Source organism: Thermobia domestica, chromosome 13 (assembly GCF_964235325.1).
Source record: "Thermobia domestica chromosome 13, izTheDome1.hap1.1, whole genome shotgun sequence".
In the NCBI taxonomy this organism is placed as follows: Eukaryota; Metazoa; Arthropoda; class Insecta; order Zygentoma; family Lepismatidae; genus Thermobia; species Thermobia domestica.
Genome location: NC_137466.1, coordinates 122,506,050 through 122,528,500, shown reverse-complemented (window position 1 = coordinate 122,528,500; position 22,451 = coordinate 122,506,050). Strand labels below are relative to the sequence as shown.

At 35.2% G+C, this 22,451-nt stretch overlaps 1 protein-coding gene across 2 annotated transcripts in view; it reads right to left on the bottom strand.

Annotated features, from left to right (window-relative positions):
- LOC145668468 (testis-expressed protein 9-like) overlaps positions 1-22,451 on the bottom strand; it is a 69,537-nt gene that overhangs the window by 17,104 nt on the left and 29,982 nt on the right. For both annotated transcript variants that reach the window (XM_081736383.1, XM_081736382.1), the window contains exons 4-7: positions 20,555-20,698; positions 13,882-14,017; positions 6,498-6,671; positions 4,228-4,362 (exon numbers count right to left, since the gene is read on the bottom strand). In XM_081736383.1, the coding sequence (XP_081592509.1) occupies positions 4,228-4,362; positions 6,498-6,671; positions 13,882-14,017; positions 20,555-20,698 (589 nt within the window). The remainder of the gene's footprint in view (positions 1-4,227; positions 4,363-6,497; positions 6,672-13,881; positions 14,018-20,554; positions 20,699-22,451) is intronic.

The window sequence follows — 22,451 nt, the reverse complement described above, 5'->3', positions numbered from 1 at the left end:
ATCCACCTTTTGAGTTATTTAGAGAGGTATTACGTTTCCAAACAGTACTTAATACAGGTCATTATTCTTGTTAGTCAGTATGGATGTTTCTAAATTTATGTTGGCTACATTGATACATGTTATTTTTATTCCTTTGTTTCAGGATTGCTATTACAGAACATATTATGAAAGAGAGGGATATATTTTCCTCCCTTTCACAATATTTGTATCAAATGTGTTATGAAACACAATGACACTGCTCACAATCACTTCACACACTTTCAGCACAAACAATTAGTCAATAAATTATTTTTCCTATTTCAATTATTCACTTCCACATATATATGGCAACAACCCTGAAACAAAAGAAGGAAAATAACATGTGTCAATGTAGCCAATATAAATTTAGAAACATCCATACTGACTAACAAGAATAATGACTTGTATTGAGTACTGTTCGGAAACGTAATACCTCTCTAAATAACTCAAAAGGTGGATAACTGTGTAAATTCAAATGAATACATCAAGAAACAAATGAAATTGAATATAAATTCCTTTGATGCTGCAGGTAAATAACTCCAGGCAAATGGTTATCGATCTGATCTCAGATAATCACATGGTCAATACCGTGCAATGCTTAGTTTATGTTGAATTTTGAATTGGATCCCATTGAGTGCCCAAAATACAACTTTGTGGTGCTTTAGTACACATACGAGACTACAATCTGAACAATTTTGAACAAATTCAGAGGAACATTTCTATGCGAAATTCAAAATGCAAATGTTAATTTGAATTTTTGAAGTGTTATTTTTTTTTATTTTACAGGTTTTTTCAATATAGTACAACTTGTAGAGCAATCTTTAAGCTTTCCAATGGTGTTTGTTTCACGTCTGTAGTGCAAATATTAACCATTTTATGACAATTTTTAATAATCACTGTAACTGAAAAAATGTATTTTTTTTTTTTTACATTTTTGAACACCCTGTATGGAGACACGTTCAGGGGGGGGGAGTAAATATTTGGGATTTTTTTATCTCCCACTGTAATAAAGCTGTACACCAATTTTTACAAAACTCTGAGATGGTCAAGTCTGACTTGTTGATTTGACATGGAATGTCCCATGAACATTTGTTCACATTATTAAAATTATGAAATTCTGGTTGCAAATTAGTTTATGACGATGATCATACGATGAATGCTAGATTAAGAATTTTAGTCAATATTCAGTTCAGTTTCGACGTCTTATGAACAGAATAATTCAAAAAAGTCTAGTAAATAATCTTCAATAGCTATGTGCAAAAACCATAGTGGGAAATAAACTGTACTTTTCACCAGTACATCACTATTCGGAAAGTTTTCTTTCTTTTTCTTTTTTTAAAAAAATAATCTAATCATCATCATTATCCAAATTACCCAGATAGGTTTAAAAAAATGTGTTTGTTAGAGTATTTAGAAATTTTCTTGGTTTACGACAAAGTTAATTCTTGTCACTTAAAAAGTGATAAATTCTATTCGCAAGTACACATTCATTTAGAATTTTTTATATTCATTACAACACAATGGAAATAATATACACCATACTACCGGAAATAAATACGAAGACCGTTTAAGACGTTTTATATAATATTTAGTACTCACCCATATGTTCCCTCTTCAAGAAATACAGGTACTTGTTTCTATCTCTGAATTTTAATGTTTCTCTTCAGCTACACAAAGCATTTATTGACTGTGGTTTAACGTTCCTTTTCAGCACGACATAGAACATGTTGGGAGTGAGGTTACTAGATACTGACACAATACATTAAAGATCTTTGCACATGTCTCTATATTGAATGCTGGTTGTTAGGGAATACACTGTGCAAATAAAGATAGATTATAATGAAGAGATTGATGCTTGTGTTAAGACAAGATTACCAAGAAGATTAAGAATGTTTAGTAGCAAGATTTATACTATGATGCAAGTTAAGATTATGAATATATGGAATAAGATAGATTTAATGAATTGAGAGTCTGTAGAGGCACAGCTAGAGAATAAGATACGGAATAAAGAGATCAACAAACGGCATTGTGTGTATTTTAAGATTACAATATTGGCGCATTCGGTAGGATGAAAAAGTTATGCTCAAATATGAAACAGGTAGAAAACTGGAACCTCAAAAGTTGGATTGCACAAGAACTAGCTAGACGAGATGCTACCATTCAAGTCTGCAAAATTAACTACATATGTTGGGCAAGAAGATTGCACAAAGTGGTAATCAAAACTCTTAGGATAGTTAAACTTGTGATCGGATATGTAAAGCATGATCTATAAGACATATAAGTAAACCGAATGTTTGTCCAGCTTTTGGTAAAAGATGTTTCCGCTGTTTTGGATTTAACCACTTCGCACGTGTTTGTGCATCATGTTTCTCGGGTTCTCGTCCAAAACCACAAAACGCTAAAATAAAAACCCATATGACACGGAAAGAATATGACGCGAAAAATCATAGTTCTAACAAGGACAGCACATTCAGCATGCAATATGAACCTAAATTTCTACAAAAACGGCCATAAGCAGAGCAGGACCAGAAGCGATGGGCAGAAAGTGAAACAAAGTTTAAGAAGATTATCAAGAAAAAACCCAAGGTACAGGAAATGCGGATAAATCTGGAACGAAGAAACAAAAGCAGTCATATTGGATATGCAGAGAATCTGTGCTCCACAGAACATGATTTGTCAACAAAGGATCAGAACGATATTCACTATCTAAAGACGTTGTTCGCCAATATCAGTAATCCCGTTCAACTGGTAACATCGTTACACAAGTCAAGAAGTTGCGATCCGCAAGGAACGAGGGTACAGACCACCCGATTTCATCGTCGTCTAACAACAGCGAGAAGAAAACGATTAAAAGAACATCTCTGAAAGATCAGGTCCGGAAAAGGGCAATTACAAACAGTGACCACACTTCCAATCACGTCAATCAGGTAAAGTCTTGGATAAAGAATTAGGTACTTTAATAGTTCAACGGAATTGAATGTAAGAACAGATTAACAACATGATGAGTATTTGGCGAAAACAAAAGAAGAAAGGAAAGGAATAGGTCAAAGGAAAAGTTGATGAACGAAAAATTAGTTAAAAGATATTGTTAACGAAAAAAAAGTTAAAAAAGGAGGAATCGGCAGATCAAAATGGTGTGAAATTCAATTAGATTATTTTATATCCAAGTATTTTCTTATTGTGAGATGATTTAGGTTCTTACTCCCCTATACTTTATTGATATGTGTAGACCTATAATCAGTTATTCATTGTACTCTCAAATCATTATATGTAAAGGGGGAGAGTGTTCGGAGTGAGGTTACTGGATACGGACATAATGAGTTAAAGAAATTTGCACATGCCTCTCTATTGAATGCTGGTTGTTAGGGAATATACTGTGCAAATAAAAGAGATTAATGCTTGTGTTAAGACAAGATTACTAAGAAGATTAAGAATGTTTAGTAGCAAGATTTATACTATGATGTAAGTTAAGATTATGAGTATATGGAATAGGATAGATTTAATGAATTGAGAGTCTGTAAAGGCACAGCTAGAGAATAAGATACGGAATACAGAGATCAACAAACGACATCATGTGTATTTTAAGATTATAATAGAACACTACTTAAAATTGGGTTCGAACCACTACTCGATTCTTATCCGAAGCAACTTTAAGTGAGAATCCAACTCGGAATCACATGCACAAAAAGCTGATATGAAGGGTAAAGGGAAAAAACAAGGAATGTCCATGTGTGTGCTTTATCGAGTACTTTGTCCTATCTGTTGGTGACTCTTGATTCTATTTGACAGAATATGCCATGCATGCGTAATGTCGAAATGCCCATGTAAAAAGGGGCAAAAGATTTGACTACCCTATTTTTTTTTTTTTTTTTTTACGCAATTTAAAATACAAAAACGCCCTTTTCTCGGATATGCAGTTTTGTGACATTCATCCTTTTTTCCCCTTACTCTTCACATATGAGGCACGGACCTACAGTTTAATGCCATATCTGAATTACAGGAATTCTAACGGAGATCGAATCCGACTTCTCCATACTATACAACGTGAAGCACATTCATTAAACGTTCTCCATTGACGATACTTTCAGGAGTCAAATTGACAATATATTCTATGTATAGAGCTGAAAGTTTTAAATTATTTCTTCGTAAAATTACTGCGTACAATTTTTCAAAAATATTCCAAAATTTTTCGTAAATTCAAAATTTTACCTTGTTTTCTTGTTGTGTTGCTTTCAATGTAGCTTTTAGCCTCTCGGTTTCTTCTAAAAGCCGATTCATACGAACGTCGTTTGAAGATGTACTTTGGTTCAGTTGCTTCAATTCCTTCTTTAATGCTTCAACTTCCTGTAGACGAAAGCATGCAAATATAAAAGTTATTGAAGTCATAAACTTTATTATGCAAAAAATTAATTCCAAAAGTGAATGAAAATGAAAAAATCTGAGGCCTACATCCTCATTGTCTTATAATCAGGTTATAATACCTTTGGATATTCTACTACTCAAGTTCTTTTCTACCATCTTAAATATTGATGCATCTGATTGATTAATTTATTGGAAATTAACGTCCTTTCTCAGCACCAAGGCAATACGAGATAGGGTCTACTGTTTAAGTACTATCCGAGCCACTACTAGAGATTGTACGGTATCTGATAGAGGTGATCCCATGGAGAATGGAACCGAATTCTTGAACATTTTAAAAATTTTATTTTTCGCCGAGAAAATGACAATTTGTACCACAAAAAGTTAGTGGCTCTGCCGTTCTTTATGGCTTTCTAGATTGGGGTTTACCATGTCCTAATTCAAATAGCTTACCAAGTGCCTCTCAATCCTCGGTCAACCGAAATATCTGCTGCTTTCCACGAACTGAATCCAAACTACTGCTGTGTTACCCGTTCCGCCCCAATAGAAATAGTATTCAAAGTAAAGTTTCATAAATTTCATTTATTTTGTTTTGTTTGCAGTTTAATGCCCTCTGGTTGCAATGATTACTGCGGATGACAAAAGAAACCAACGTGATAACCAAGCTCGGGAATCGAACTTGGAATCCATTCAGCATCCGCGCATTGATCACTTCGCTAATGTCAACCTGAATGTATACAGAGCTATCTATACACAAATACTGTTTTCCTGCAAATTATGATGCGATTAAACAAAACGAAGTTTTGTTCCAATCTCAACACGAGCAACTGCAATAGACCACTATATTAGAAGTTATGGATTAAGCAATTATAGATTAGATAAAATCTACTACGGCGAACTACGCACATAACATGTATAAAGGAAAAATCCTGAATCAAATACACACATGATCTAAATTACGATACTTGTATTATTCATATTCTTAGCTTTCTACATACTTACACAAAGGTTTAAAAAAATAAAATAATAATAATAATAATAATAATAATAATAATAATAATAATAATAATAATAATAATAATAATAATAATAATAATAATAACAACAGAAGAGTTGAACACGACACACAACGCAGGTCTGTGCGTTATACCGCCATCTTGTAGAATGGCCTCACTTTCTTCCCACTTCCTTGACGAAGCCCCGCCCATGGGTCTAGAACCCAGCGTAAAATGAAGTCTCAAACTCCTCATAACATACGAATTTTTATTTATTTCGTCTGCACATGTCCTCTCATTGACTGGAGCATTATCATGACGCATAAGAGAGGCATGTAAGTATATGTTATCAGAATAGTTCTCACGGGAGAAGCTCAAACGTGAACAAAGAGTGCATTATAACGTAAAATAAAAGAAAACGCAGAAATGAAACGAAATGCACTTCTTTAAGTCCAATACATAAAATAAAATGAATATCCTCAAAATTAATTCATAATAAAGATCACTACATGGTAACACCAAAGCTTATGAAACATTTCCATTAGTTTCACTTATGATCCGAACCATATTGGATAATACCGAAAACTAAGCTCAGGTCCCCTGCATGACCCCTGACTACTAAGTCAAGAGCAAGATTTTACCAGGAATCAGTGCGTGTAAACCATTCAATTACTCTCTGTCCTCCATAAATACAAGATTCCTACTTAGCTTGCGTCAGATAAAATTTAACAATATTATAACACATAAACAGGAAGACAGAACAACCGTCTCTGTCGGATGTTTGGATGACACATCCTCTGACAAGAAGCACCAGCTAATTTCACAAGAACTAATCGCCTTATTTTTCGAAAAAATAATCCTACTTCTACCACGCTAGAAATATCGAAATTTTTCGCATCTGCAGTTGGACTGCAGTTGGGATCTCGTTAAAAATCTATTATACGTACTAATCCGTGGCGTGAAGATTCGGAAGACTGATCGCTTTGCCATAACAGATTTTGCTGTTTTACCAGCTGGCTTTAAAATGTGAAAAACAGTGCATGTCCAGAAAACATTTATATATTTAGCAACAAGTACTTATAATTATTAAAAGTTTTAAAAGTAAGAACAAGGTGAAATACTTACTTTCTTCAGAGACGCATTTTCGGTCTCATAGTGAGCGAGCTTCTTCTCAGTTGTACTTATTACTTGTTCCTGTTTCTTAAGCTTCTCTTGCAATTTGGTAGATTCCGTGACAGCTTTTTTCTTCTCCTCCTCCAAGTTTCGCATTTCTGCTTGCAGTTTGTTATACTCTTCACCCTTTAATAAAGTCAAGAAAATAATACAAAGTACGTCTAAGCAGACTTGTATTTTTTTTTTAAATGTTGTAACCAATTGATTTTAAAAAAATCAGGAGAGAGTGTGTGTGAGAGAGAAATCATGGTATAACTAACCAATTAAATGATTTAAATATGGTATATATAAACCAATGAAAAAACTACATTCACATACAGGGTGGTAAGATAATACACCGACAAACTGAAGGAAGTAATAACATAGTAAGCAAAAAAAAAAAAAAGTCTAATTAACATGGATCGAAAGGCGTTTTACCGTAAAAAGCGTTCAGAAATCAGCGAAGGCGTTGAAACAGTGACGAATATTTGACGTGCAGCATAATATCGCTGCCGGATCAAAATATCACACAGAAAGTTGCACCTGACAAATCTTCTAGGATGGTGCTTATTTCACGGTGAATGGCAATCTTAAGTTCCTCAATGATCCGCAAAAGATGGGCAAAGACATTTTCCTTCACATAACCCAGAGGAAGTAAACGGGAGCTATTAAATCTGAAGAACAGGATGACCACACCACATCGCCAAAGCGCGGTATCACACGGTTTGGAAACGTTTGTCGGAGTTCAGCTATACTTTGGCGTGATGTGTGTGCAGTTGCACAACCCTGCTGAAACCATCAACAACCCTATTGCCTGCAATTATGGAATGAGTAAATTCTGCAATATTCTGCAGTAGCGGTCGGCATTCACAATTGCTACACACACACCCGGGTCATCCAAAAGAAGAAAAAAGGAGACCAATAATCCTACACAACTGCACATCATATCACAACTTTTGGATTCGCATGGGGCTTTTCATATAAACGTCATAGATTTTCTTGGGACCATACTGGAAATTTTACTTGTTAATATATCAAGTTACGAAAACGTTTAATTCATCGGACATCGACAGTTGTTGGTGAAGCAGTGGTTCTCGGTTAATCATGCAGTTGGCGAATCTTTTGCCTATCAATGTCTCTCAACTCTTGAACTACCTCCAGTTTACACGGATGAAACTTCAAATCATCCAGTAAGTGGCTCAATAAACGTCATGACAGTTTGTGAATGTCGTCCTGCTGGAACGTCTGGATCGAGTTCAAGTATTACGCGCACTCGTTCCAGGTTCTCACACTTCTTCCACGTGCCTCGTAACTGCCAGTTCAATAAACTTCCAGTGGCCCTCCATTGTCTTATCTACCTGAAAATATTGTGCATCTCTGATGCAGCCACATTGCGATCATTATTGTTCTGCAGTGCCTGCTGACCATCCGTGATAGAACCAGTTTGGATAAAAGGCTTCCACTGCCGCAATTCGTGTCTGCACAGATCACCGCTCCATGGCATACCAATTGTCTGATTTCTCCTATTCAGTGATGTACGCATACGCAGCATTCGTACGTGCATTTGATCAGGGTAGCTAACCACAATTGGTAGGTACAATATGTGCCACCCTGTACATTAGCAGTGTAAAGTTAGCCATATCATTTAACTATGAAAAATGTGGCCATATCATTTAGTTCAGAAAAATGTTTCACATACTTTCTGTATATTTATATTTATTATCGAATACTTTGAAAGAAAACAACACCGAACAAACAGTTTCTACTTCTAAAAATAATTCTAACGCATTTCCACAAGTCTTCAATAATAAACGCAATTTCGTCCCTTTTTCTTCTTAATCAATAGCTTATTAAGATATAATTTTCCGGTGAAATCTTGTGAAGGGCTATGGCCAACCAAATAACGAATATTCAACTCGGTTGCAAGTGATCAGTGCGTTCAGTGAATGAAGTTTGCTACTTATTTCAGGATGCTAGATCAACACTAGCATAGGATTGTGCTCGAGCTTAGAATGAAGCACACTACTATCCATTTCATAAAGATAGGCCCCTGACTTCACGGTGCTGCCGTGACGTTCACTCAAAACTTATATTGCATTGTCGTACATCGTTAGAATTGTTGGAATGTTCTCTTTTCAATACTTACGACATAAAAATTTTCTTTGTAGTGTGTAGTAAGAAAAAAAAATACAAATTAATGAAAAAGTGCGTATTTTATCGGTAGATTAATGTTTATAGGACTATATCTCGGAAACGAGATCACGTGAAATAATTTCCTGTGCACGATATGTAGGTGCATCTATTACCTGTAACTTCTGAAAATTTCATTACTCAACACTTAGTAATTTTCTTGTTATTCAGCCAAAAGTGAGACACCATTATCTCTGAAATGCTGCGGTGTATTGTCAATCCGAAAAAATTTTAAAAAAGATCTTAAAATAACTTTTTCAACCAAACTGTTTGGATTTGTTTTGAAAGGTAAACAATGACAAATATGACATTATGATTTTCTCTGCTATGCGCCCTTCGCTATCGCAGTTTATACGGAGTGCTACGTTGCCACATGTTCCTGGCGTGTAACTCTCAGCTCGACGGATATTTAAACTTGTCACTTACACTGTCCGGCACTTTTTAGAGGTATTTTTAAAATTGCATATCTCCACAGATTTGTAACCAACTTCTTAGAAATTAACAGAATGTATAGTAAACGTACCAATTGTTTAAAATTAAGAAAACAAACTGTTTACTTTGTTTGGATTTCCATGTGATGGTCCTCGAAGATTCGTTGCTTTTTGTCAGTTTTTTCACTTACTGCACGCAGTACAAAATACACTTGCACAGCAACAAATACACTCACAAAGTTTATGATATACAATCTTAGTTAATATGTAATATTGAGTTTACACTTCACAGAAAATCTGTTTTCAGATCTAGAAGTCAAAGTACTTCTCTTTAATGCTGTACATTTCGAAGCACTTTCCCACGCAAAGTCCAACTTCATATATCACACAATATTTTATTTAAAACTTCCTTTCACCTTGCGGATGCTACGCACTTTGCATCTCCTTTGTCCTACTCTATTAGGATTTGCTCATATTGAGGGAGCACTGGATGGGTAATGGCCCTTGCTATCAGCCTTGCTAAACCGGCTGAAGACTGGGATAGTCTCTGTACTTCAATGCCTCCTGAGTGCAGCAGGTTTTCTGCTACTTTCACATAAAAAGTTAGAAGTGCGATATGTTTTCCTGCTTTCTTCCTGTACAGTATGTGACCATTGACATGCGATAAGTCAAACAGCAGAAAAAACAGCTTCTTCCAACCATTTGACAGACATACTGATAGCTCTAGCGTAGTTGATTTGTAAAAATCGCGTAAAGCTGGCTTCCGTACAAAGCACATGTGTAAAAATTTTATTGTTTTCAATTGAAGTAACATGTTTTCACTTAGAAAACAAAGATTTTTGTTTTAGTAATTTTTCAATCTGCTGTTTTGCATATTGATTCATTTCTTTTTCTACTACTCCTGGTGGAGCTCATGTGGTTTGGATTCCACGTTAAACAGTAGGTCCACGTTTCATATAGCTTCACTGCTGAACGGGACGTTAATATCAACTCAACTTTTTTTGTTACTATAAAACTTCATCAGCAAAAACAGCTGAAACACTTTATGCGGGGAATACTCTGCAGAGCCCAGCATTTTGATTAATTCCCAGGACACCACTAAACAAGGGTTTTGCATTTTTGAAGGGAATTTTATCGCTCCAAGCTACATCAAAATTTGCCTTCAAATAGGAACGACGCGTTTTTTTTCTTTCCCGGCGCAACATCAGGTTCACTTGAAACAGAGTTACTATCTTGTTCACTTCCGGATACGCCACTGAGCACAGAATAATCAATGTCATTACTATCTAACTCATAACCACCTGATTCAGAGCCATTCACCAGATTTGCAATTTCATTATCGCTCAAAATTTTGTCACTTCTTTCTGTAATACCGCCGCTCGTAAAAGGAATATCCTTTTTTTTTTTTTTTTTTAATAAACAAACACGAGAAACACTCAGGAAAAATGTACATTCGCCCGTCTCACTCAAAAGAACACATATGACGTGAGTGCGTGTGTAAGATTTTGACGCCTACGAGCCTAAGGGAAGTGTTGAAAACGTAATCAGTGCGACGTGATTAGACGCAAAAACAGCCCTCATAACCTACACATTGCATAGTTTTCTTTCGTTAGAAGAAAACAAAGGACCCAAGATTTTCTATTACATTCGGCAGGAGAATTCATCGCAGAACAACTTGGGTGAACGCATGATTGCCAAGGCTAAATTTCTTTTTTCCCTTTATGTTCGTAGGCTGGAAAGTTTGTAATTGATAGATCCTGAGGTAGAAATGGAGCCATTGTTAATAAGTATCCAGGAAGATAGCAGAAGCTGTGATGAGTCAATAAGTGACGAAAGTGAATGAGTTAAATAGATTAAAAGATGAGTTTTTGCAGATGTGTTACTTCAACGTTTTATTTCGATTACACTGAGATATGTACATGCATTATTATTATTATTATTATTATTATTATTATTATTATTATTATTATTATTATGTCTAGGAATTAATTCGTGCGGTTGGTACGCACACATTGAAGCTGTAGTACAAACACAAAATACATAAATACCTTAAGAAAAATATTGTCCATCGCTAGCCACCACTTTCGCCCATCTGTCAGGCAATGTACGGATTCCGTGGCGAAAGAAGTCCTCATCCTTGGAAGCGATCCAGTCAGAGACCCATGTTTCGATATCTTCTGAAGAAGTAAACCGCTGTCCAATCAAATCGTTGTTCATGCAATCGAACAAGTAGTAGTCCGAAGGAGCAACGTCTGGTGAATACGGCGGGTGGGGTAAAACTTCCCATCCGACATATTCTAAATAGGTTTTGACCGGTTTTGCGACATGTGGGCGAGCGTTATCATGTTGAACAATAAGTTTATCATGTCTGTTCTCCCATTCTGGTCGTGTTCTGGTCAGAGCTTGCTTCAAACGCATTAATTATCGTCGATAACGTTCTCCATTCATAGTTTCACCCGGTTGCAGCAGCTCATAGTACACCACACCTTTCATATCCCACCATATGCACAGCATACCCTTTGCACAGTGAATATCTCGTTTTGGTTGTGATGGACCTGGTTCACCTGGTTTCACCCAGGCCTTTTTTCGTTTAGGGTTCTCGTAATGGATCCACTTCTCATCACCCGTAATAATTCGATGCAGAAACCCCTTTCTGCTCTGTCGTTGAAGCAGCAATTCGCAAATGGTTTTTCGTCTTTCAACGTCTCTGTCTTTCAATTCATGTGGAACCCAATGTGACATCTTTTGAATCATTCCCATGGCTTTCAAGCGTTTGGAGACTGTTGTTTGATCAACGCCTAATGCTGCTGCAAGTTGTTCCTGCGTTTGACACGAATCCTGCTCGAGCAATGCTGTCAATTCTTCGTCTTGAAATTTTTTTGGCTGTCCAGCTCGCTCTTGGTCTGCCAAGCCGAAATCACCACTTCTAAACCGTGCAAACCACTTCTGACACGTTCGCTCAGCTAGAGCATGGTCACCATACACTTCCACCAAAATACGATGACTTTCAGTCGCACTTTTCTGCATGTTAAAGTAATGCAGCAGGACACCCCGCAAAAACACTTTATCAGGCACAAATTGCGCCATGTTCACTTAACTACAAACTGGTGTTGTTGACGCTTTAATCCACTGCCCTATACTACGAACGATACGCGATGACAGGGGTTTGCAACACATGTGTGGATACACGGAACTGTGGGACGCTCCGTTCGTTGCGCCATCTCTTGTCCACCCGCACGAATTAATTCCTAGACCAAATATTATTATTATTATTATTATTATTATTATTATTATTATTATTATTATTATTATTATTATTATTATTATTATTATTATTATTAAGATGTTGTGAAAGGTTATGAGATCTTAAATTCTTTTTCCTATTACATTCTTATGAAGTAGGCTTCGCGCTGCAAGCTTTCCGAACGCGACAACAGAGCACAACACCGTTGCCACACTTCCAGTTACTGTGTGCTGTTTCTTCATATAAGCGCGGGGAATTTAAAGGCTGGGATGTAACATGGCTCTCCGCTTAACGCATAGAATATGTTCGAATAAGCATTTTTTTAAAAATAAATAAATAAATAAATACTCTACCAACTAAACCCTTTTTGTTATAAGTTTCAAATATTTGGAACACTAGAGTTCCAAATTTTCGAACTGTGTTTTGTACGTTTCTCTACCTACCACGGTAAAGGAGATCAGAGAGTCATACATTTATTTTAATTACACAAAAAGTATCAAGTGATGAAAATTGAACTTTTCACAACTTAAAGTTAATGGATGCACCTACATATCGTGCACAGGAAATTACTTCACGTGATCTCGTTTCCGAGATATAGTCCTATAAACATTGTTTTACCAAAAAAAAGTACTATAAAATACGCACTTTTTCATTAATTTCTATTTTTTTTTCTCTCACTACACAGTACAAAAAATTTTTTTATGTTTTAAGTATTGAAAAGACAACATTCCAGCAATTCCAATGAGGTGCGACAATACAATATAACTTTTGAGTGAACGTCACGGCAGCACCGCGAAGTCAGGGGCCTATCTTTATGAAATGGATAATAGTGACCTAGCGCTAATCATCAATGACATAAATATTTATTTTAATAAAGGAAGTTCGTTATCTTTTCAATCTATTATAGAAGTAAAATTCAAATGAATACAAAAATTGCATAATAATATCTTTAACAGGCATACTTTTACTGTATTATATTCATTTTCATAAAACTATAGTGGCACTTCATACCAGAAAAATAACTTTTATTTTGTTTTCATCACTTAGAATAATCGTGTTTAATAGATGAGTCACATAATTTGATCAATGAAAGTTCAATGTTCCAAAACCTCCGTTTTCGTTTGCAAACATCATGGCTGCTAGGTACAGAAAGTACATGTCAGAATATGACTTATATCCCGCTATACGTTTCCTTACCTTGCTTGCCTTTCATTCATATATTCTTTAAAATTTCTCACTGGTGGAAGTACTTGAGGCTTGACCCATTCATTATTTATATTACCCTCAATGAAGTACCAGGTCTGGATTTGAAGTACCAGGAATTAAAGACCAACTTTCTGAAAGGTGATTTTTTTTAATAGGAATAATGATCACAAGAACATTATTGCCACTCCAAAACTTCAAATAGATAGTGGTTTGCCCACCAGCTAACCTAGCAGTGAAACAAAACTAAATTTAAATTAATTTGATCCCTTTTTTAAATTATACATACTTTCTTCTTATATTCTGCGTTCAAGTTATCAAACTCTTCTTGTAGTACTTTCACTTTCGCCTTTAGAAATCGTATGGTAGCCTCAGAACCCATGCTCTTTGCTACTGGTGGTAATACATCTCCAATATCACCTGAGCTGTAAAAATATGAATGAATACTTTTTTTCTTTTTCTCTCGTCTTGACAACGAAATACCAAAAAATATTTTACCTTGTATAATATATATAGAGTAATTTCACTTTTATATTACTCATGATTTTAGGCTTTCGATCAATTTTGATCGTCTTCTAAGAATACAGAAGGAAACAAATCAAAACAAGGAAATATAGAGAACACAAAACAGTCATATATTGTCATATTAGATACTTGGATATACACAGATAAAATAATACAGTATTAGAAATCTTTAATTGTCAACCAGACTACAATCTCATTCAAAGTAACTGAAATTTTATCACCATTTTAAAACTCTGCACCCAAAACAAAATGAGTTTTAAAAGCTTTCAGGTGAAGTTATGGGGCCTTAATAGTAGATCAGATATGAAGATTACCATATTAGATATGGCTATATGAGCTTCTGGTGTTCATCGTATCCGTGAGATTTTTCATGATTCATACCTTTCCTCTCACTACCTACCGTACCTCTTCCACTAGTTCTATCATCAACAGGGTTTGAAAAAACCCGGGTTTTTTTGAAAAAGCCCAACCCACCTGGGCCCATGTGGGTTTTTTCGGGTATTTTCGGGTTTAATCGGTTTTTTTCGGGTTTAATTGGGTTTTTTCGAAATATTTCAATGTCTTTGGGGTAAAAGTGTTAAAATGTGATTTATATTTCAAGATTATCATTGCCACAACTTGCAACAATTTTCTATTCACTGCTGTTTTGAAAAATTGGCCGCCATTTTGAAATTTTACGTTAGATCGCCGCCAAAATATATACATCTAATTTAGAGTGTATCCTGCTTATATTTTAAAAAATTTCAACTTAAAAGACCGAAAATCGCACTTTGTAGCGTGGATACCCGCTATTTTTTTTTAAAGCCACCATTTTGAAATTGTACGCTGGTATACCGCCAAAATCTATACTGGAAATTTAGTGTCTCGTGGTTGTACCCTGGAAATTTAAACTTAAAACATCGAAGGTGGTACCCTGTAGTATGTGTGGTACAGGCAGACGAACGAACAAATGTAGATCGAATCATCCCAGAAGCCTCAGTGACGTTTGCCAAATATGAACACCAAATGTATTAATTTAACAGCGTAAAAAAAAATGGTTTTATTTGAAAGTCACTTTCGATATTTTGTGCGTTCAATTAGGTGAAATTCCCGAGCATTTGTTGCAAGACGTTTCTTTCCAGGAACTCTGAGCATTAAGCTTCTTAAATTGAACATTTTTACGCTAGTGTTAGTGTTGATCCTAAAGAATGCTTATTTGAAGAATACCAACAAATAACTGAACTAAACTGTTGGAAAACTAAATTTTACTGAAGAATACTTGTGCTACCATCAAAGGTAAGAATTAATACTAATAGTTTTACTAATGTACTACCTATTTACTGGTAGTACCGGCACATATGGCTTTAAACTCGTAAAACTTAGGGGAGACCGGGACACATTGTCACAAGGGGCACGTTGTCACAGTAGCAATTCTGAAAAAAGCGAAAACACTAGCTTTCTCGTTTACTTACTAGATGTCACTACTAACTGTACTCGTTTGAAGATGCGCGGGAACAACGGCGCTGCGTCAGTTGAACTTTGTGTGTTTTCAGTGCCGGAATGTAAATTTTCCGAGTCCTGAAATTGCTGTTTTGTGTGTTCGTGAAAGCGGTAGAATCAAATATTTTTGTGTGTGTTATGTACGTTACAAATAGAGCTTCATAGTGTGCTACTTTGAATGCGCCCAATCTTGTCGTTTGAGTTGAGTTGATTTTAGTTTAGCGTCCCTTTCAGCAGCGAGGCTATCTGAGACGTGGACCTACTGATTAACGTGGAATCCGAACCACATGAGCTCCCGCCGGGAATCGAACCCGGGTCTCCCACGCCAAAGGCGCGTACGCTAACCGCTTAGCCTCTTGTAGTTTGGTATAGATATTTTGTAAAAAGGGTAATGGCGACGCGTGGAGCAATTTGTCACAAATAAGACGGGGCATGTTATCACTGTGACAATGTGCCCCACTCTGTTTCGCAGACAGTGAGAATATTCTAAAGAAAGACAGAGACGAAAGCACCACCAATGGAAGATCTGCTGGTTGCAGCAAGAGCTATGAAAAGAAATAACAACCCCATATCAATACGTAGGCCTAAAGCTGCTAAAGAATTTCATGTCCACTACAGAACATTGGTAAGATTCTGTGCACGTGTTACAGATGGCGAACTACAGTTCGGCCAATGCTCATTTACATTAGGGTACGCTTCGTAATACTAGGAAGAATTACTAGTATCATATCAAAACAAGTTTCGCACATATAATTTGGACTCACTACAAAAGAGGTTCGTGATTTGGCTTACAACTATGCAAAAACGCTAGGATTGAAATGACCATAATCGTGGAATGAAAAGGCCATTGCTGGCCCACACTGGTATCCGGTATTTCTGAAAAGACATGGTGATCTTGCTATAAGAACTCCCCAAGGAAATAGTTTTGCACATATAAACAATGTCAACGAAGGTCCAAAGAAGATTACGATTCTTCCTCAGAGGACGACGATACATTGTGTTCAGTTTATGGCGATCCAAACAGTACGAGTACATGTAGCGAGAAGTGGATGCAGTGCATTCGATGTACGGAATCGGCCTACGAAAACTGAGGGAAGCAGAACTTGTTTTGCGTGTATATTAACTGTGACTGACGATGACCTCCAGGTATGGTACTTTGTAGAAGCAAAAAGATAAACATTTTCAAATTAGTTTGCAGTGCGTACTGATAGAACACAACTAAACTTCGTAATAATATTTACTCCTCTTCTAGCTATACAGTGGTCCTATCCGAGGAATTCTTTGCAATTCATAAACTACAATCAGAAACAACTTAAACGCAATTGGTTAATTTTGTGTTGGCTTATTGGAGAAGTAGGCTACGATTCGATAATTTCGTCATTTTGTTATGACCTTTCAGTTTGTAGTTTTGATTCCTTAGCTATGAGTTAGTTCTGTTTTCATGGCCGTTTTGGTTTTCCTACAAAGCTTGATGTAACAATAAATCTTTTAGGCTGAGAAAATATAAGCTATGGAGCCCAAGACATATATGATAGTTTTAAGAGTGGTTCAATATTGATTCAACAATCACAAGGTCCCCCTATTTTTTTTACCTATTTATCTAATATAGTTTCCCCTTTCATTTAATTGTTTTGATTCTCTTTCAGACGCTAAGTATTTAATGCTGGTAACATTTACAGTCTTTTTGCATTAGTAATAGTTGCATTAATAATATCTACCAATTTCTGGAAAGTGGCACAAGAATAACATGTGACAATTTGCCCCATATATTGTGACAACTTGCCCCGCATATAGGGTACGTTGTCACAACTGTATTGATCATAAAACGTAGTACATAAGTCCAGTTCAGAGCGAGTTACATTGGACAGAGAAATATGTTATGCACAAGATAATAAAGTATGTGTATACTAAAAATTATAATTTTCGGCCTTAGACGAGCATCACAAGAAAATAAAACGTGAAAATTGTGACAATGTGCCCCGGTGTCCCCTATGAGGGATAACGTCCCTCGGTATAGCCGAGTCGGCGAGCACACTATTTACGGAAAGTATTTTCTAAAATATAAAATTGCATTTTTTTTTAAATAGGCTTTAAGCATAATCAATACATTAATTTGTTATATAATTATCTCAAGCTAAGGTTTTTTCATTTACTCAGTGCATTCAGAACTTTATAAAGGTCTTATGTAGAATGTTGTTGTATACGTTAACGTGAAAGCATTTAATTCGCTCGAGGAAAGTCCAAAATTTGATAAACATCACTTTCAATGTGATCAACTTAGTTGTAGCAATAATATATTAACAAAAACCTCAAAAACCCAGGTGGGTTTTAAGGTGGGTTTTTTCAGGTGGGTCCAACCCGAAAAAACCCGGTGGGTTTTTTCGGGCTGGGCCCACTTGGGCAAACCCTGATCATCAACCATTTACATTTAATATCTACCTCTTTATCCTATACTACATAACATATACAGACGTTAAAAATACAAATTTCATTTTACCTCATTGAAAGATTTTAGAAATACAAGCAGAGAGACAATAATGAAACACTTCACAATTCTTACAGGTAAAGTTTGCGTCATATTATATTCTCAAAATAACTGAAAGGAAAAGCAATTATAAAGTCTGGGGAATCTAGAACTCTGTTTTTAAATTCTCAAATGCACTTTAATCATGTACAGTACGAATCAACAGTCATTACGTAGAAAAATCTAAAGCCTGGTCTAGCTTTTGCAAATAGCTGGTCTCTATGAAATGAAAGTTTAAAGCGTCAGAGAAAACTTGGCATCTCGCCTTTGGCACAATGGGCATTTTTTACTACATGTACTAGATTTATGATGATAAAAAAATGTTCAGATTTAGCTAATTAGAAATACGTATTTTTAAATTTCTTTTGCTTATATACTGGCTAACGAATCAAAATTATCAATTCAATTTCGCTCGCTAATTTCAGTAATCAAACCGATTGCTATGTTTGAACGTCATCTACCTGCTTCGAGAAAAATGAAAATTGGTACTTAGTAGTGAAATAGCTCACAGATGCTTATATCCAAGTACTATATAATTCTAAAGCCAAGATGAAGTTTTTTGCAGCCCTTTTGTGCCCAGGGCGCACAATCTGGTTAAGTAGTACACCTATAACACGACAAATGGCTCTTTTATTACCTCAAAATAATACCGCGTACATTGAGGCTGAAGCTAGTTTTTAAACTGTTTTTTGTCTCTCCTGTAAAATTGGTGAAATGTTACTTACGCGGTATTGAATCCAAGACAACGATATATAAAATGTTGAAATTTTGTATCGTGCAAATATCTATACGGGACATATACATTGAAATACAACCAGATTGATATTGCCAACCCAACATAAAGTTGTATATTTTCAAATGGCATACGTCAGGTTATTACGTATTTAAAATCTACATATTCAATGAAATTTACAATATCCTCGTTATGCAGTGTTACAAACTAAGGACGCTGTAGTCTCACACACATGAAAATACAACGAAATTTTCAAGGCTTCTACAGCAGTAATAACATAAGTGAAACAGATGAGACAATGTATGTCCAAAGTACCTTAACGTCAAATACTAACTACGGTCATCATATGACGTATTTCGAATAATTAGAAACAAAGTTACAAGGAACTGACAATTGACTTTTTTCAAAGGACTTTATTTAAATAAAATCCTTAGATAAGCATTACATCCAATTATGTAGATTGTTTCGAAGAGACAAAAAGATCACAATGTCTTTTACAGCAATTTCACATCTCAAACCGTTTCGTAGGTACGAAAAAAACAAAGTATGGTAAGAATTACTACATATTTTAAAATGACGTATTTATGGGCTTTTTAAAACCGTCGTCGCTTTCCTTTGCTTTCATAACATCCCAACAATAGTTTTGGACAGGTGTATTTACAAGTTTTCGAAATTACATAAATTTGAGCAGTGTTGCAAATTTTAACATTGTTTACCATATCTTCTGAATAGCTTGAGATATCAAATTGCTGCAAATGGCACTCTGATCTTTATATCTATTGAAAACTATCTATGCGATTGCATGAAGTACTGATCGAAGCAGTTTTCGAAACGTAGGTTTTTGAAAAGAGTAAAATTTTCCAACCCTTCTAACTTTGTACCTATTCATTCGAAATCCATCATATCATGAACTTAGTATCAGATACTGAAGTACTTTGGATGTGCGTTGACCTGCCCGTCTTACTTGCGTTACTACCGCTGTAGAGGTTACGAAATTTTGGATGTTTGATAGTGTAGCGTCTTTAGTTTGTAACACTGAATAACAAATATAATATAAGTTTCCGTTTGGCATATAGATTTGAGATTTGTCATAACCTGACGTATTGTCAATTGAAACAATAGAACTTTATGTTGGCTTGGCAGCACTGTTAATCTTGTATCGCAGAGTATGTCAATGTCCGCCTGCTGATATTTGCATGATACAAAATTTCAACGTTTTTTCTCTATTAAGTTAAATGTTATCAGGGCGTATCAAGATAAATAGTCCATCCTGTATCTATTTGTATTCAATTGATTGATTGATTTAAAGTAGGATCCGAACTCCTACTTGGGTTACATAGTTACCAAAGACCAAACCTGGACCACACGCGCATTAGCCACGAAAAGGTCACTGCTGAAGTTAATCAAAATCAAATAGTGAAAACGTACGACTTAGTCGAGACTGAACTAAAGAGATTATGTTGTAATTATGATTGAACTAAGGAGATTATGTTGTAATTATGAAACTAATTGTTCTCTTCATTTTCCATATGCTTGACTTGGTCCATTCATTTCGAAATTATTGAGTAGCGTGCACTTTTTCTTCCAGACATACATCCATAACACGAGTTTTGCACAAGTATTACAAATCGAAAAGTTATACCGTAATTCAAACATACTGAGTTGTACACCAAACATTTCCTAATAGAAAGTTATACTTACCTTGGTTCAATTTGTTCTATTTTGCAGTCATTCTCCGTTGGCTTTGTTGATGTTTTATTAGATTGCGAAAGATTGTTTCTTTGTTGTTTTCCTACTAAGACATTATCAGAAGTTCTCATCTTACTTAGGGATCGGCTCCTCCTGCTAAAAAGAGAAAATCAAATACACTGCATACATTCTGCGGATCATTCTTATATCAAACTGTTGTTTTGTTCTTCGTCTTTGTTGGTGTATGATGGTTCAGTGCCGGAGTATTCATATGTGGTTCGATCCCAGACTACAAGGGAGTGCAATTAAAAACATTGTGTCCGTCAGTTTTCTTGAGGCTCTTCCGTTTTCCTCTACTTCATTCCATAGATTTTTCTATTATTATTTGCAAATATTTACTATCTGCTATTTACTTTTACCCTAAACACCACAATTGAAGAACTTTATAAATCATTTCATTTACTTTACTTTATTCACTTTATAGTTAATGAAATAGTTCATTGGCGATGGTAATTATGATAAATATTTATGGTTCTCAACAACAGACCAAATACTGAGAAACTTCACTTTTGCGGAAATAAATATTGTTAATGAAAGCCATTCAAACAGATGTTTTATAATTGAATTCAACAACTACTAATACCTTCTCTTCTCTACTGTGCCACTGATTTTGTGAATGATGAGGAAAAAATACGCTACATATCACTTATTTTTTTCTTCCCAATGTTCAGAAACAAACATTTGAGACTTAAAACTGAAAAAAAAAAAAAAAAAAAGACGCACATAAGAACTTAATTATTAGATACTAATATTATATATAATGCTTACTACAGGGGGAAAATGGTACATAAATGTACATAATTTCCTGTTGCTTATTTAAATGCTGAATTACTTTTGGTTGAAGTATGCCACTCAGGTCTTAGATATTTCCAGATAGAAAGACCAGATATTGAAGTGTCATTGTGGCGTCACTTCTAGCGAAAGGCATTTTTCATTTAAACGAAGAAATAAAAATTAAATCCGACACGAACATTCTGGACTGAAGTTGGAATAACACGTGTAGCACTTCCATCGTTCCTCACTAACCAAAAAAGTGGAAATGTATCGACTTAAAGATGCTCATCAGTCCCATTACCTCCCCTCCACCCCTTTTTCTCTTTCAAACTTTCCCCTTTTTTCTTTCTCAAAACATCTTAGGTATCAAAGATTGCTCTGAGTAATTTTCTAGAAGGTACAAAGTACTACTTAGTAATTTAACAAAAGCTACTGGAATGGTCTTCATTCTCGCTCAGTTCTTTACCTAATCCCATAATGCCATAAGTGATTTGAAAACTATTCTTAAAAGAGGAATATATCAACAATAAAACCTATTTCATTATAAATAATTTTCTAACTACTAAATACTTATACGAAGACAGGGAGGCCCACAAGGGAAGCAACCGTGGAAGAAGAAGAAGAAGTAGTAGCAGTAATAATAATAATAATAATAATAATAATAATAATAATAATAATAATAATAATAATAGTAGTAGTAGTAGTAGTAGTAGTAGTAGTAGTAGTAGTAGTAATAGTAGTAGTAGTAGTAGTAGTAGTAATAGTAGTCGTCGTCGTCGTCGTCGTCGTCCTGTTCACTTAATTGTTATTTTTTTTATTTTTATTTATTTATTTATTTATTTGAAGTATGAAATTACCGACAGCGGCAAAACCATTATAACTTTTCCAGATATTAAAATAAATAAAATTATTATTTAAAAAAAGTATGGATTTACAGACTTTCGAAACACTCTTTGAAGAAAATAAAGTTTAGTTATTGATGATACAGCAGTTTAGCGAGGCATGAATTGTTACTTAGCTATTTTCTTAAAAAAAAAAACAGAGGTGGCAACAGTGTTGACGATCGTTAGACGGG